The sequence below is a fragment of the Lepidochelys olivacea genome (genome assembly GCF_965140295.1).
Source record: "Lepidochelys olivacea isolate rLepOli2 genome assembly, chromosome: 5".
Taxonomy (NCBI): Eukaryota; Metazoa; Chordata; order Testudines; family Cheloniidae; genus Lepidochelys; species Lepidochelys olivacea.
Window position 1 is genome coordinate 92,223,699 of NC_140415.1, and position 18,121 is coordinate 92,241,819.

At 40.5% G+C, this 18,121-nt stretch overlaps 1 protein-coding gene across 2 annotated transcripts in view; it reads right to left on the reverse strand.

The window, feature by feature from the left end:
- Window positions 1-18,121, reverse strand: part of NTRK2 (neurotrophic receptor tyrosine kinase 2) — a 275,952-nt gene that overhangs the window by 207,834 nt on the left and 49,997 nt on the right. For both annotated transcript variants that reach the window (XM_084628250.1, XM_084628249.1), the window contains exons 7-10: window positions 17,924-18,060; window positions 11,633-11,765; window positions 9,812-10,111; window positions 3,744-3,776 (exon numbers count right to left, since the gene is read on the reverse strand). In XM_084628250.1, coding sequence (XP_084484376.1) covers window positions 3,744-3,776; window positions 9,812-10,111; window positions 11,633-11,765; window positions 17,924-18,060 — 603 coding nt within the window. The remainder of the gene's footprint in view (window positions 1-3,743; window positions 3,777-9,811; window positions 10,112-11,632; window positions 11,766-17,923; window positions 18,061-18,121) is intronic.

Sequence of the window (18,121 nt, forward strand, 5' to 3'; positions counted from 1 at the left end):
CCCACAGACATGCTGGGAAGATTAACTATTTAAAGAATTAATGTTTGTGCAGTGCTCTGAACATGTAAAATGGTATGTAAATGCCAAATATTATTGCCAAAAAGACATCCTGTATTCCAAGTTCTAACCTTTGGATAGTAAGCATTTGTTTTAAAAACATTTAATGGAAAGGTTGGGGACTACCATATGCAGCACAGAGCTAAATCCAGAGGGATGGACCACATCCCACAAAGGGCTTTCTCCACACAAAATCCTCAGCCCCACCCAGCCAGTCTGCCTGGCTCAACCACTAACACAAGGCCCAGGGAGGAGTAGCGTAAGTGTCCCACTTTGCCTCTCATTGGTAGACCTTGATCTGGCAAGCCTATGAAGTGCTGTCTCACTAGTCACCCGCACCAAATCCACAGTCTGACTATAAGAGAGAGAGCTGCAAAAACCTATCACAAATCTCTGAGGCATGCAGGGGTGTGTGGAGATACTCTTAGGTTTTTTTAACTGAAAATATTTTCCATTCCATCTCCTGGTTAGTCCCTCTACTCCATGTTATTTCAGTAGGGTTAAGAGGTGTCCCTTTTGCATCTTGTTCAACTATCCCTATTATTAGCTTTCAAATTTACATCTACCAATCTGTAGTTTAATATCATCCCCATATGGTGGTCTCTCTCTCTCCCCCCTCCATCACATATCCAAGTGTCAGTATATGCCTACTCCTTCCTGAAGAGCCTAATCCTGTGAGCCACTGAGTACCCAGTCATCCATTGAAGTTAACGGGAGTTGATAGCACTCAGAAACTTACAGGAGGTGTTTAGTACCTTGCAGGAGCAAGCTCTCAGAATCTGACTTTTTGTACAAACTTTTTTCCTTTTACTGCTACTGTGACCGAGGAACCTCTTAGTGCCAACTGGAAAGGGGCAGAGAGGGGATGATAGGGGATTCCTGTTATCCCCTGAGTCTGGTATTTACATTCTAGTAAAGAGGGTCATGTAAGGTCTTTAATTAAAAAAAAAAAAGCCTGTCTGGTCATCAATATCATTGTGAAATGTATGTACAGACACTATATAAAGAGTTATGTATATATACTGAAAATTATGTTCATAAGGTATGCAACCAACAAAAGTGAAAACTGATTGTCAGACAAGAGATGTTTATCCTAGCTGTTTATATGTAAGAATGCTAATGGTTGCCCCTGCTAAGTCAAATGCTAACAAAGAGCTGCCAGAGACTTCAGAAAGAAACTAATAAGAAGAGAAAAATAGCCCAGAGGTGAGGGAAGAGACCCCGTCTAGAGGTGCACAAAGATTTGCTTGAGCATATTGGAGCGGGAAAAGGATATGCCTAGTCATCCCTCAAGTAGGAAGCAAATGGACAGGAAATTTACTTCATGAAAGTGGGATCTCCCCCAGACTTTGTTGAAAACACTAGCAAAAACTTTGAGTGAGATAAGCTTCTTTAGACAAGCGGGTAACTTGCTAGTTAAATTTAGGGTCCAAAGAGCAAGTTATGATTTTGTTTTATATGTAGCCATTTGTTCCCAATATTCTTATTCATTATTACCGAAATGTCTGTTCTTTGATGATAAACTTATTCTTGTTTTCACTACAGAGCAGAAACTAATCGCAAAGTCATTTCCATGTTAAAACGTTTCTACCAATGACTCTCCCAAAAACTAATTATATAGTATTTCCAATCAGCTCACTTTCACCTCTCTCAATAGCTTATCCCTCTAAGTAGACCTATGAACTATGAATTAAGACAAACAATTTAAAACTACAATGAGTCTCAAAGAAAGCAAGAATTAACAGTCAGTATCTTTTAGTTACTGAAAAATGGTCCAAGGACAGTAACTTTAAAAAGGGGGAAATGGAAATATCAGAATAATATTGTTTTTGGGCAGGACTAGAACTTGCAGGCTCTTCAAGAAGATACTGAAACACATGCATAACTGTGAGCATGTCAGTAGTCCTTACTGAAGTTAATAGGACTGCTCTCATGCAGCAAGTTATGCATGTGCTTGAGTACTTTTACACAATGGGGGCCTAGGAGAATTACAAAGATCAAAACCAACGTACATATAGGAAAAACTGTCCAAATTACAAAAAACACACCTGCATTAGTTCCTCCTTGGAAAAAAAGGGAGGGGAAGCTATGCTTTAATATTTCCAAACCACTTAAAGACAATTTGATGCCCCAATTGCACATTTGCTAAAGTTTAATGACATGGAATGGAATGGAATGGAATGGAATCAAAGCAATAAAATTTAAATCAGCTTAAGGAAACTTAAGTCATGGGCTATTTCATCCAAATAACCATAAACTGAGCAGGACCCAAACCCACCTAGAACATAAAGGGTAGTTTGGAAGCACTGCTGAAGATGGACTTTCGCACTTAGTCAAATACAACAAAGCTATTATATAATAAGTAGCCAACTGTTTTGCAGATTTTTCTCCCAATATTTGGTCCTCAAATTCTTTGTGTTAAAACAAGATTAATCTCCTCCTGATGGTACTTTCTACAACTTAATTGTAGATGGTTAGGACCCAATGCCAACACTATTCAATTTCACAATGGTTACACGTAACTGTTTTTGGTTCATCTTGTAATAGTTTGGGGAGCCATATCAGAAGAGGCTAAAAAACATATTACTATCAGGTTAAAAAGAAATTCTGTAACCTAGGCTAAGGCAATACTTTATTAAGCTTGGATAAAGTTTTCAACAGCACGTAAGTCACACGGACTTTCAATTCATTATTTTTTTTGTAAAAGGTCCCTAACCCATGAAGGACAGCCCAGAGATGTTAGAGAATAACTGCAAGTTTACAAACTGCTCTGCTGTTGCGGTATAGATTGGGTCTTCATCAGGGATGGGTTAACACATTTTGTCTAAATCAGCGCCAACTAAAATACCCTGGGTTCAAAAGCATGACTTTCACTCAGATGTTAGCAGGTGCAAGTTCTGACTATACAAGAGAGACTGGAGAAAAGGGGAGTGAGAGGGGAGTAAAAATAGGATGAAAAATGAGCAGAGAGGTGGGATGAAAAACCAATACAGAGACACAGAGGAAAGGAGTAAAGAGGGGAAAAGGGAAAAAAACAAGTTATAGGGGCTCTCACTTGTGCAAATCTCATTTTTAATGGAAATTTTACTCTCTCTGAGATGTAGCATAGGCTTCCCTACAAGCAGTAAAACATGCTTTTTATAAACATTGAATCATCAAAACATTAACTAACTTACAGGAGAAAAGATAATGAACTCAGTCTCCCCCAAAAAACAGAACTTTGAAAGGATCACAAAAACTCCAAATCCAAGAGTTGGGCCACCAATAGCTCTAATCCTCCGTCTGGGGATATTTACAACCATTCTATAGCAGTGCATTATGTTTCTCCTAGTCTGAACCAACAGCAGCAGAGAAAGCAGTAAAAAGCTCTATTTGTATCCATTTATCATAAAATAATATAAGGCAGGGAAAGAACTATCAAAATAAAGAATATTTGGTTCAGGTTAAAATAATATTTAAGTTTAACTCAGGATAACAGTTCATCTTTCCGTTTTTGAGTTACTTAATTTGTCATTTCTTTTTTGTACATTTTGAAAAAAAAGAAAATCAAAATATATACCATAAAGCAGGTTAAAATAATATTTAAGTTTAACTCAGGATAACAGTTCATCTTTCCGTTTTTGAGTTACTTAATTTGTCATTTCTTTTTTGTACATTTTGAAAAAAAAGAAAATCAAAATATATACCATAAAGTTCAGGATCCAGGATTGGGCCACTACCTGAACAGGAAAAAGAGAACAGAAAGAGTTTGTAAATATCTTGCAAATGTGCATGAAGAGCAATAGTTTTTAGGAATTCTGTTCAGAGCTAAAAGGTTATTAGCCATAGCAATGATATTATATAATATCAATTGTCCACAAATTCAAATAACCGAAATACATTGTACAGGCTTTTTATTCAATTACATTTTTAATTATTTTCAGAGACATGCAAAATATCAACATTTGCTTCATATGAAAGATCTGATTGACACCTAGCGCTAACTTGAGTTCTGGCAAAGACAGTTATGGTTCCAGACTGGGCCAAATTGTGCTCTGTTACACGGGTGTAAATCTGAAATAACTACAGTATGTACTATTCCTAAAATCAATGGCAAAACTGTAGTTGATATTAATGGGACCAGAATTGGCCTGTTAACTTCAATGGGAGAGGCAATGACTTGGGCCAGGGTGTATTTGGCCTTGTAATCTATATAGTAAGATTCCAGAATTATCACTTTCTCCAGATTTTACTCTCAAGCCTAGAACGTCCATTAATCAGTGTGAAGCGATGGAACCAGCTACAAGCATGGTTGAGAACTTTTTTGGTTCAGAATATCACCAGGTTCAACCACCAGTGATATCTGTGGTCTGTTACTGTCCAGTTTTTAAGTTCTCAGCCATTTTTGGCTTGTGTACACCTTACAAATTATACCCATAGGACAGCACGACCTTTCACCTAGTTCTTAACTTAAATCACTATGAGGAAAAACTCCTTTAGAATTGTGATATTGTCAGCTGGCAGCGTATCACAAAAGAATAAGGGTCAAAGTCACTAATAGACTAAGCAGCACAACTTCATTAACTCTACTTGGAATTGCACTGCTAAGGATCCAATTTCATAGCTGATCCCACAGGCAGAACTCTCATTGAAGAGAATGAGAGTCCCACGTGCAGGCCAACTAGATAATCAAGTCCTTAGCCAACTAAAATGGACAAAACGAATCTACATTTTCCAATATACAGTTCTGATGTCGTTTTGTACCTGTTTCTTACTACTGCATATATCTGGGCATGATCCTGCAAATCTTCAGTGCACAGAACTCCTTCTGTTCATATTATAGCATCAATCTATTTCCACTTGGAAAGGTTTTTTTTTTTTTTTTTTTTTTTTTTTTATTATACACTATCTTTCAAGATGCCCATTTATACTTATCTGATATTTTCTATTGTATTGTGTAAGTCCGATACAGTAATCTCCTAATTACGTTTTCTCTATATTTACTGTTTGTTCTACATTTAATTAAAATTGTAATTAAATTAAATAAATTTAGTTAAAACATATTTAAACCCTTTAAGTAGGAAGAACAAACTCAGTGGGCATGATTCTGCTCGGATTTACACCATTGTACTTCAGGAGTAACTCCACAGCAGTAGAGAGTTACACTGGTACAAAGCCATCATAAATTAGGATAGGAACATAGTTAATTGATGCTTCTTTTCTTATGCTAAATGCTTGGGAATCTGTGGTGAGAAGTAGGACAGTAGGAGCTGCAAAACATCTACAAAATGCAACAGAGTATCAGGCTCAATTTTTAAAATGCCTTTGCAGACATTTTAATGCTTAGAAAGTTATAATGCAGATTAAGGTGCCCCCATGAGAATGGCCCCTCCAGCTGTAGAAACAAACATCAGGTGCAATGAGCATTTGTTATCTAACCTCAAGCTACTTCTGATGTGGCTTCTCTCTTTGAAAATCTTCATCGATACAATTTTTTCCCCCAATATAAAACATTTGAATTATGTGAAAAAATTCTCAGGAGAGACCCAGTACACTGGCAATTGTATATGTTTGCTATTCACAATCTGAAGGAAACAAAGTATTTGGGTTAACTCATGAGCTCAATAACCTCAATGGCAAAACTTCCATTAGATGTCAGTGGGACTAGGATTTGGCCCTCAGAATTAAATTAACTCCTGGTCCAACTAGGTAGCATTAGAGAAAGGATTAATTTAACCCATTAGATCACAGATTAAATAAAGACTTAATCCCTGCCTGTGAGGTAAAGGCTAGGAAGTAACATATTCCATTCAGTTACCTTTTATACTCACTAAAGCTTTCATCTGAAAACCCAAAAGTTCAGGGAAAGTCACATTTCTGTCTAGCTATCCCCTTCATAAAACTATGATAACAGCTATTATTTTGATATTTCCATTTTTAAGTTATTGTCCTTGGACTGTTTTTCAGTAGCTAAAATATACTGTCAATCCTTTATTATTTGTTTTAGTTATTCCAAGTTATTCCCAGTTAGTGGGATGAGCCAATGAAAGAGGTGAAAATGAGCTGACTGGACTGTATAATTTTTGGGAGAGTCACTGGTGCTTTAACATGGAAATGACATCAGGACTAGTTCCTGCTCGGTGACTGGATTTTTCATGGAAACATCTTCAGACACTTCTGTCTGTGGACGTGGGGTATCTTCTGAAATTAAGAGCTAAAGGTGTTTTCTCCTCCTTGAAAAGGATTTTTCAGACTCTTATGTTCATCTGGAAGCAAACTGAACATTTGCTCTTTAGACTGTCATGGGGGGGGAGGCAAAGCTAGCTATGAAGTTTCCCAGATAATGGTGCCTTAGGCTGCCCTGATCCTGCAACGAAGAGGTTCAGATTATAAAATCCTCAGAGAAGTGACTGTCCTTGCACGTTTGGAAAGTGCCCAGCACACAGCAAGTGCTACCATAAATAAATAGTCATAAAAATAACTTGATGAAGAATTCAACTGAGAAACTACATGATATAGTGGCCTTTTGAGATTATGTGACTTTTTAGGCAACCCTTTCCTGGAAGCATGACACTCCCTCGCTATTCTAGAACAAACAAAATGCGTTTCAGATAATGTTACCTCCAGTTAGGATGGCACCTATCTATCTATCTTGGCAAGTAATAAATAAGGAAACTTACGTTAAGCAGCTGAACTAATGACCTTGAATTAGGGTGACCAGATGTCCTGATTTTATAGGGACAGTCCCGATTTTTGGGTCTTTTTCTTATATAGGCTCCTATTACGCCCCCCACCCCATCTCGATTTTTCACACTAGCTGTCTGGTCATCCTACCCTGAACCAACACCTCCTACTTAAATATCACCTCAAATATAGGGATAGTTCAGAGCTGTATGAGTCTGAATGGCATTGATCCATCAAGCTGGATACATACACATCATAAGACACATTCTGTAGGCAGAGAAGGGTTCAGACGGATTTCTGCTAACTTGCTCACACAAAGATATCTGTGATGTATATAGATAGCTATAGATATGAGGCCAGGAACCAAAGCTCCAGATCACATAAATTGGCCCTTACTATTTAAAACAAAGGTTCTAGTGAAATATGTGGTTCACAGTGATAATTGTGATACCATTAACGTGCTCCAAGTACAAATTAGCTCTCTACCTTTATGCCTGCATTGTCAGCCAAGTATCACATGAGACTGTCTGTTCTGCAAAGGGCACAACGTAGGCTGAGAAATTCTTGGAATGGATCTTATCTGCATCATGACTGATGCAAGTTTTAAGGTAGAGTATTATGTTGATGATCTCATGCTTGAAAGCGCTTGATGCTTCATTTTTATTTAGTTTAATCATTCATTTTAGTTTCTATAGTTTATGGGTAGGGTTTTTTTTTTATTTGTCTTTGTTTTTAGCTTCAGCACATTTGCCCATAAGTGATGTCAGAGTCACAGAATCAGTTCAAAGCTTGATGAAGATACCTTACCCCATTAAACATCAGGGCTGGCATTTAATTTCTATCATGCAGGCATGGAAATGAACATAATGCCTGGGTGTGGGCCTATCTTCATGCTTCATTGTACAGTATGTTGGACAGACAATGAAACTACAGAGTAACGATATAACTGAACAAAAGCCTTTTAAGGGCTCCAAAACTTGTGGTTGTGCTTTAGATAGCAACAATTAAATCTGAGTGAAACATAAGGAGATTCTATTTTTTACCTTTGACTTTATTTCAGCTTCCAGGGCAGAAGAGCTGGGAGTGTAAAAAGGAGGAACCCAGATCAACTCTGTAGGACCTGCTAAAGCCCAGTGTCACAAATAGCATTCTGTAAAAATCTCATAAAGAAAAACTTTTGGGGAGTCTGCCTCGGTAGATGGCTTCTTCCAGTTAAATTTTAAGACTGGTTTGTAGCCACACATTGCATATGTAGTGATTTTTAAGATAGGCACATCCTATCTGTGCTTATGATAGTCTCTTCTACAATGTATTTATGAAACTTAGTTTCCTCAGAGAATGGGGTTATGCATACAGAACACAACATGGATTGTCTCTGAGATTTACAATTTAATTATGAATTAAAAACTGAAGGAATAAACAAACACTGTCTGTATAAATGGAAGGATATGTTAAAGTCTGATTTATAATTAAAAATGCCACTACTGGGAAAGGTGGTTTACATTTTTAACCTGAAGGAGAAAATGTGCCAATAAAAAGGCATTTTGTTCAAAGAAAAAATTCACTTTAAGTTCAAAGTGGCCTTGTTAAACTTATTGGGAAAACTGTTTATTCTTCTAAGCGAATGCAGCCAAGTTAATATCACTTTCCATTTTAAACAGTATGTACATAAAGTGGACTGTTTTATTGAATTGTTATAATGCACTTTTGGAAGCTGCCAGTAGCTGAAACCATGGTCTGTTCCTGTAACAATTTTATTAAGGAAAGGACTCTAGGGGGAAAAGGGAGGAGAGAAGCTTCTAAGAGCAGCAGGAGTAACTAGAGCTCTCTCTCTCTGTTCTGTATCTACTCCTACTCAAGCCTGGAAGAGAACAGTCACATACCTCATTGTTTCGGTTAAAACAGCTTGCTAGAAGTACTGAATATGGCATGTATTTTCACTAGTGGTAACTTGTAATGAAGGTGAAAGAATGAAAATCTGGAAGACTAACTAGCCAGCTCCTCCATCACTGTGAAATATTACATAGGACTGGACATCACTATTTCAACTGACATGTTATTGCTACTAATGTTTAGGGGAAATGAAATGTACACTAGTGCCCAGATTTTCTGACACAAATGTGCAGTTTCTTGCACAAAAATGCATGCACATTTGCACACCTGATTCCCCTTTGCAATCAGCATAAGTTTTCATACCAATGGGCAGATAGTTGCCTGCCATTTAGCCACACAATTACTGTACATGTATTTTTGAAGATCTGGGAATAAAGCATCAAACCAAGGCAAACAACACATTTTGTGTAATCCCTGCAGTTTATTGGGTACCTCTCATATCCTGACTCTGCCAAGGATGCAATAAAGAGGATTGATACACAGTGGTTATCAACCTATTTATAACTGTGGGCCACATATGTAGCTCTCTGTATGTTATGTGGCCTGCATCCATACATACTACTTGTATAGCCCTGAGGATGTCACATGGGCTGAAACTGTGTGCTGACTGGGCCCCAAGCAGCTACCGGGCACAGAACCACTGATATGGAGTATAGCAAACCACAGATAAATGTCCCTCCTGCCTCTTGGTTATTTATTTTCTCTCTTGCTCCCTCTAGTGTCCTAAAGAATGTAGTGGCATCTACATGCGGTACTGCACTGCAGAATTTTCATTAATCTTCTGTTTTCTCTAGACACTTGTACATGGTTTTATGGATACACAGCTTAGGCCTAGTACTTCCTAAAGGAGAGCACCCTCGATTCATATCAAACTGGCACTCAACATTTGCGGGATCAGAACATATATGTTGGAAAAAATACTTCAGAAAAATAATTTTTAAAAAATTTTGTCTGGGCATGGAGAAAAGACACAGAGCGGGATTCACGAAAGACAGTTACTATGAGGCTCACTTCATAAAATCTAATTGAAAAACAAAATTCTTAAATGCAAGGAGATTTTTTTTAAGAAGCAATTATCTGTAAACATCTACAACAAATTATTTTAAGAGAAAACTTTACGAGAAAAATAAACTGGCCCGCAGTACTAACTCTACATAATCATCAAGATGCCATTGCTAATATAGTAAAGAAAACTCACCATCTCCAGGCATTGACATGAAATGAGCATCAACCCTTTTTTCATCTTCTCCATACTCATTCTTCGCCAGTAAGGTATAAGCACCATTGTTCAAATGGGTAGGGTTGTCCAACTGAAGGCAGCCATGGTATTCACTTTGATTGCTAACATGTATTTTAGTACAGATGTATTCAGACTCATTCAGTATAGCCCCTTCATAGAACCACTGCAATGAGGGTTTAGGGTTCCCTTTCACAGTGAATGGAATGCACCAGTGGTGGTCCGGGGTTGGAGGTTCAATAAATGTGATATTTGGTGCAACTATATTGAAAAGAAGAGTGAATAACATCAGAATATCCTAAATACATTTTTGCCCTCAAGATTGAGGGCATTTTTTAAAATCATTAAAGCTAATAAATTGGAAGCTTTGGAAACTACAGCCTTGCGCTTATGAGTGCAGATATTCATAAAGGAAGCCATCAGCTGTGTGTGTGAACTGAATTCAGACATGAAATGGACAATACCTCAATAAAGATTCTTTAAAATGAGATGTGTGAACTGGTTCCAATAAATCAAGAACCAACTTTAATAAATCATGCAGGTTCAGTGAAGGGTTTTTTATTACTCCCTGTTTTTAACCAAAACACTTAAGTACTATTTTAAAAAGGGTATTTAACAGTTGGCCAGAATCAAGTGTACTGGAAATACATTCAGATAGGCATGAAAACTTTTAGATGATTTTCATCATAGAACCATGGAACAGACTTATTAGTTCATTCACTGAATTCCCCTGCTACTGCAGGATCATTTCCTATAGTAATTTTCTAGTACTTTGTCCAGTCCAGTTTTAAATTGTTATGGGCTTCTACTATTTCCCCTGGGAGGCTATTCCACAGTCTTGTACATTATCTCACTGTCAAGAAGTTTTCCTTGATATTCAGACTGAATTTTCCTGTGTTAATTGCATCTAATTACATCTAATTATGCCTTTGTACCAATCATATTGGTGCCAATCCAAGATTCCGTGTTTACACCATTCCAGTATTCGTAGCATATATTCTTTCCCTTAGCTACTTCATACCCAATTTGAAGTATGAAATCATAAGGAGTTAATCTATAGCTACTTCTCTAACAAAGATTTTTCTCTAATAAGCATGCTCATTTTTAATAAAATGTGGGGGTGATCTGAACGATCAATATCTGAAGCTTGTAAAAACAGCCTACTTAATTCACTTAAGAAAGATTCATATGAGAGCTTAGAGTTAAGGGGTCAATGTTTTATCCCCTGTGCCTATCCTCTTCTCCTGGACTTGACAGATAAGTAGATTATTTCAAGGCCAAGGACAAACTAATATACGCCTGAGAAAACTAATGTTACAAGCTGATCTTTTTTTAATTTAAAACAAAAAATGTATCAGGGTTATTGCCTTAGATGAAAAGTTTTAAAATCTCAAATTATTAATAACAATTTGACCTCCATCTTTGATGTGTGGGTATTTTTATATGTATACAAAATACACATGCGCCCTTTTCATTTTTACACTGCCATTTGAACATTCTGGACTTCAGAAATTTACTTTTGGGAGTTCAAATTGGAAGTTGATAGGCAGCTATGAGAGCACAGATATGTAAGGGTGCTCCGAGCAAAGTAATAAAGGGACAATACTACACAACAACTGCTGGTTGTGTTGTTCCTCAGCATTAAAGGCAATGCTGTTGAAAAAAGAATATCACCTAAACGTATGAACACCTTGCATGCCCACCAGAAATATATACCCCAAATATTTTGTGCTGATGTAGTTTAGACAGCAGCTGAAATTGTATGCAAGCCTGTTTACGTACAGAACACCACAAGGTCAGCAGAAGCTTGGTCTTCTCCGACAATATTTTCTACTATACATGAAATCCGTATTCCACTGTCCTTAGATGAAACATTCCTTATGGTTAGGGAAGCAGGACTCTTACTTGTATTACTCTACAAACGAGAAGAAAAAGTATTTGGCTTGAACAGAGTGTAGAACAGGGGTCTCAAACTCAAATGACCATGAGAGCCACATGATGATTAGTACATTGGCCCGAGGGCCACACCACTGACCACGCCCCCACTCCACCCCTTCCATGAGGCCCTGCCCCACCTCTTGCCACCCCTTCCCTGCCCCATTCCAACCCCTTCCCCGAAATCCGCACCCCAACTCTGCCCCCTCCCTGCCCCCAGGGGGTGCAGGGTGCAGCAGGGGACTCAGGGCAGGGGGGCGGGGTGGGCAGGAGGCTCAAGCGTAGGATAGGTGCGGCAGAGGGCTTAGGGCAGGGGGTCAGGGTGCGGCAGGGGGCTCAGGGCAGGGGGTTCGGCTGCAGGAACGGTTCGGGGGCGGGTCCGGCCCGGTGCACACCGGGGGCAGGGCAGGCTCCCTGCCTGCCTGCCCTGCCCCCGCGCCAGTCCGGGAAGCGACAGGGGGTACAGGGGTCTGTGTGTTGCCCTGGCCACTCCTCCAAGTACCTCCCCTGAAGCTCCCATTGGCCGGGAACAGGGAACCTCGGCCAATGGGAGCTTTGGGGGAGGTACCTGGAGGAGCAGCCAGGGCAACATACAGACCCCTGTGCCCCCCCCTCCCCCAGGTCCTGGCCGCTTCCCAGAGCGGCGCGGGGGCAAGGCAGACAGGTGGGGAGCCTGCCCTGCCCCCGGTGCGCACCAGGCCAGAGCCGCTCTTGGTAAACGCTGGGGGGGGGCGGGGTGGTGTGTGCAGGGAGCTGGCAGGCTGCAGAAAATAACCTCGCAGGCCGCCGTGTGTTTGAGACCTCTGGTGTAGAACAAGAGAGACACTGGAATTAGAGTCTTTCAGTTACCCTTCCTCTTAACCTTATTGCTAGAAAACTGAGTGTTATATTTGCACAACATTTTATTCAACGTTGTAAATCAATGTACTGGGCCTGATTCTGGGGGCCTGTGTTGATTTACACACATATAATGCCACTAAGGAAGATGCTGATACATGCCTTCCTTTGACTTCAATGAGATCACATCAGGAATAAATCAGGCCGGTTGAGTTATACCCCTCAGTGGTACTAGTTGAAGGAAAAAGGGAATATTTCTACTCTGTGCACTGCACAACTTCAATTACTCAAACATTTCAAAACATCCCAAACTTTCAGATAACTAGGGGTGAAAGCCAGAACCCCAAGTGCAGATGTCGAAGTCAACCACTTGGCTCCTCTATTCCCTGTCCTGTAATATCCAGTCCCTCCCTTCATCTGCCCTCCTTCCCTTGCTCCATATGGCCATAGTCTACAATCCTCCTAGCTCCCACTCCCTCACTTTGATGGCTGGCTCGCCTTCCCTCTCTCCAGTCCCCTACCATGGCTCTGGATAACTTCTGTTTCCATGTTGAAAAGGCTGATTCCACTGCCTCTGACTTTCTTTTGTTAACTACTTCATGAAATTTCTAACTTTGGACTCACTTTCCCATTCACTGCCTTATTAAACCCCTAGGCCTGGAGCCAGATCCTGGCTTCAGTGGAGCATTGCACATCTACCCCAGCTGAAGATCCGGCCCCTAATCTTTTCCAGTATCTCTCTCTCTCCAATTCCTGATCACCATTTGTTTTTCTTCAAATTTATTACTTCTTATCTCCTTTCTTCCACCTCATCATTTACTCCTAAGGTTCATCTTGCTCTTTCTCCTCCTATACTCCTCCCAATCAATGCTTTACTGTTACCTCACTCTGGGCTTTACACCTTTACTCACGCTGTGGGCTCAGCATGGTCTCTCACACCTTGACTACCAAGTTCCCTCTCTCCTCCCTCCACTCTCTCTTGAAAGCCTCTTCCTATCTTGAATCTTTCCTACAGTAAGCTGGTCTCTTCCACCACCTGAACTAAAGCCCATGATTCATCTTACGTGTGCTTGAGCATAGGCAGATAGAAAAAAAAAACCCCACAGTTATTGCCTCAGTGTTTTGTAAAGCACTGTGTACATTTACAGCACTAAATAAATCATAAAAATCACCATATGCGCTGCAAAATTAAAGTACATTGTGATGAAGTACAAGTAAACTGGCACTCTTAAAACAAAAAAGTTTTGCATCTGATCTCTTAAATTGGTTTCTTAAAATGACCTCTGGTTTGTGTCTCTGGTCTTTAATTTCATGTTAAATATAAAGGAACCTTTTTTAAAAAATTAATAAATGAACAGCTAGGACTATTGCTTTAACATCTTAACAACATCCTTTGCTGGGATTCTTCTTAATATGCACTTAAGTGCTGAGCCTGCAATTGAATCTCTACTAAAGGGCTCCAGCACCTGTAGAACCCAATAACTTCAATGATACTCCCTGAAGTATAAGGATCCGCCCATGAGTGTCACATTTCAAGATCAGGACCTTAAGAGACTGTCTTTTTTACAACACATAGCACAATGGGGCTACAGTAATACAAATAATAAAAGTTAATAAGGGTGAAATCCTAGCTTCATTGAAATCAACAGCAAAACTGTTGACTTCAGTGGAGTCAGGATTTCACCCCAAAGCTAGCAATGTAGCTTTACTCTACCCGTGAGCAGCCCCATTTAAGTAACTGGTGCTCAGCAAGTTCAAGGGGGCATAGATCAACATTCATATTGCACTCCCCATTAATACCTGGCCGGGCCCAGGAAGCTAATGATCCAACCAGCAGACCAAATTCGGTGACGAATCCTGGTCATATGCCACATGAGACACATTGCATGTACGCTAAGAAGAAGCAAGTTCAACAGTCCATTCATGGGGATTCAACTGCAGGATCGGGACCTAAGTGCACAGTTAAGAAAACTCCAGTGGCAGTCAATTGGACTATATGCATAAAATGAAGCACATCGGTTGCTGTTTGCAGGATCAGAGCCATTTTCTGGGATCTTTCTTTATAGGAGAGGAAGGAAAGAAGACAGACAGAAGTAGCAGCAGGAGGAGAGCAGAGAACCAGAAACAGACACATGAGGGAGAGGAGAAAAGGAAAACAGAAGAACAAAATATAGAACGGCAGGGATAGTGGTGAACAGTAAAGGAGTTTAAGAAGGTACTCTGTTATACTACTGATGAGACTAGTGTTATTCCATAGGTAAGGCTGAAGCTAGCCTTCCATTACAAGGCACTCAAATTTCACAGGCATAAAATTATGCCAAGATAGAATTTTTCTGGAAAGTTTGAAGTAAATTGAAAAAGGCACTTTGAAGATAGGAGAGTTTTTAAAAAATGAGGTGATTTCACTTCTTGAGCATTATCCTACATTTGTTCTGGTGCATAACTCAAAAAAAAAAAAAAGGCTTAGCAGAGATTCCCCCAGTTGTTTTAATCTGTTGGCTTTGGTGAGGACTGGTGCATTTGGCTAGTTTCAGGCAGGTTATTTTAGCTATTAAATTCAGTTTTTCTGTACTTTACAGACCCCCTGTGTTCTTAAATCTGCACAACCCCTAAGGAGATGCTATACATTTTACACAGGTCCATGTATATGACCACAATGGAGGAAGTAACAAAGGGTTGAAGAACATGGAAGTGGGGGGCCATCTAGGGAAGTAGAAAGAGCCCATGAACAGCTTGCAAGCTCCTCCTATCACCAAGGAATTTGTAAACATTTTTAAACATCCAAGGCAATCTCTGGGAAAGAAGGACACAAGGTTGTAACTATCTAGGAATTACTTACTGGAGGAGGGAAAAAGAAATTGTGAGAGGGGAGAGAGGGAGACAGAACCAGCTATGCCAGCCTAACCTTCCTGAGAATACCCTCTAGGGAAATCACTAGCTGTGCTCATAGACCGGGGCAAACTACAGCCCACAGGCCAGATCGGGCCCACAAACCGTTTTAAGCAGTGCATGAGCTCCTGCTCTGGAACTGGGTGGGGGTCGCACCACGCGACTCGGCCCCACTCTGGCTGGGGCGCTGTGTCGGGGGCCGCACTACGCAGCTCCCAGAAGCCGCGGCATGGCCCCACTCTGGCTCCTACATGCTCCAATGGCCCCCTCCAGCACTACAATGCGAGCTGCAGAGGCAGTGCCTGTGGAAGGGCAGTGTGCTGAGCCGCCTGGCCGCGCTTCCACATAGAAGCCAGAGAAGGGACATGCCACTGCTTCCAGGAGCAGCTTGAGGTAAGCGCCACTCACAGCCTGCACCCCTGAGCCTCTCTCAAAGCCCCAACCCTCTGCCCCAGCCCTGATCCCCCTCCCACTCTCCAAACCCCTCGCTCCCAGCCCAGAGCACCCTCCTGCACCCCAAACCTCTCATCTACAAGCTCCACCCCAGAGCCCACACCCCAGCCAGAACCCACAACCCTGCTCCAGCCCTGATCCCCTTCCCACCCTCCAAACCCCTCGGTCCCAGCCCAGAGCCCCTCCTACCCCTCAAACTCCTCATCTCCAACCCCACCCCAGAGCCCACACCCCCAACCAGAGCCCTCACACACTCCCACACCCCAACCCCAATTTTGTGAGCATTCATGGCCCGCCATACAATTTCTATTCCCCGATGTGGCTCTCGAACCAAAAAGTTTGCCCACCCCTGTCATAGACAATCTCTGTTCCCTTTGCACTGCAGGACAGGATCTGAAGACCAGGATCTAACCCTTTGTGTCTAGGGCCATGCACCTCTTAAGGGCCAAAAAAAATAATTTAGGCAGTTTGTACCCCAAGGTAGCAGATGACCCCACTTAAAGCCAAAATCATGAACTCCAGAGCACAATGTAAATAAAGCAGATTTAAGCTGTCAGCAGGAATAGGCTGCACACTTGTTAAAGTCCTTATCAATATCTCCTTCATCAGAAGGAGATGCATTGATTAAATCCTATCTTATGCACAATATGAAACATGGACACAGGAGGGTAGGGACATGAGGGACAGTCAGTTATTTGGGTGACCTTGGATAAGCAAGTCCATACTTAATTGGTTTTCACTATTTCTTATAGTGTAAAGTTAACATTGACTTTTATTGCTTACACTTGGTTTTTGTTGTTTTATAGAAAAAACCAAACAAACAAGGTGATTCCCCCACAAAAATAATTCATATTTATAACCACAACCCTGGTATAACCACATATTTATGGCCTGTGAATAGTAAATTTACACACACAGCTTTTATCATCAGACTGTCATTTTCTATATAATGAGTGTTGTTACAATCAAAACCTCACCTGACCTTCACTCTCCTGATTCATTTTTGATAGATAGATAATAAGACATAAAATATCATATTGCCTCTATATAAATCCATGGTATGCCCACATCTTGAATACTACATGCAGATGTAATATTCAAGAAAATATATATTGGAATTGGAAAAGGTTCAGAAAAGGGCAACAAAAATTATTAGGGCTATGGAACAGCTTCCATCTGAGGAGAGATCAATAAGACAGACTTTTCAGCTTGGAAAAAGAGACCACTAAGGGGGGATATGTTAGAGGTCTATAAAATCATGACTGGTGTGGAGAAAGTAAATAAGGAAGTGTTATTTACTCCTTCTCATAAACACAAGAACTAAGGGTCACCAAATGTAATTAATAGGCAGCAGATTTAAAAGAAACAAAAGGAAATATTTCTTCACACAATGCACAGCCACCCTGTGAAACTCCTTGCCAGAGGATGTTGTGAAGGCTAAGACTGTAACAGGGTTCAAAAAAGAACTAGATAAATTAATGGAGGATAGGTCCATCAATGGTTATTAGCCAGGATGGGCAGGGATGGTGCCCCAAGCCTCTATTTGCTGGAAGTTGGGAATGGGTGATTGGGGATGGATCACTTGGTGATTACCTGTTCTGTTCATTCCCTCTGGGGCACCTGGCATTGGCCACTGTCAGAAGACAGGATACTGAGCTAGATGGACCTTTGGTCTGACCCAGTACAGCTGTTCTTATGTTACCAGGACCCTTCCATAGAACCGTAGCGCTATCAATTATAAATGGAGTCACAGAAACTTAAATGAAAGCCACTTTCTCAAAGAAAGAAATGTTTGTCCCAGAACCATTGTCGATGAAGAATACCTGAGGGAAAAATGCAAGGTAAACAAATTTGCCATTTTGTATTTTGATTATGAAAAATAATAAGCTTAAGACCAGCCACACAACATTCTTCAGCAGGTATATCCTGGATAGCCAGCTTTTTCTAAGTAAAACTTACCTCATGTTTTGAAACAAGATTAGCAACAACCCAAGATACATTGGGAGATGGCACCCCAGTAGCTTCGCAGTACAGTGTGGTGCTCCTTCCTTCCACAACAGTGAGGTTATAGACACTCAAGTTTGCTGAGGGCAAGCCTGTGACACAAGCAAAAGAATATATAAGTGTTTGTGTTTGTCATAGAGATAGGGTAGATAT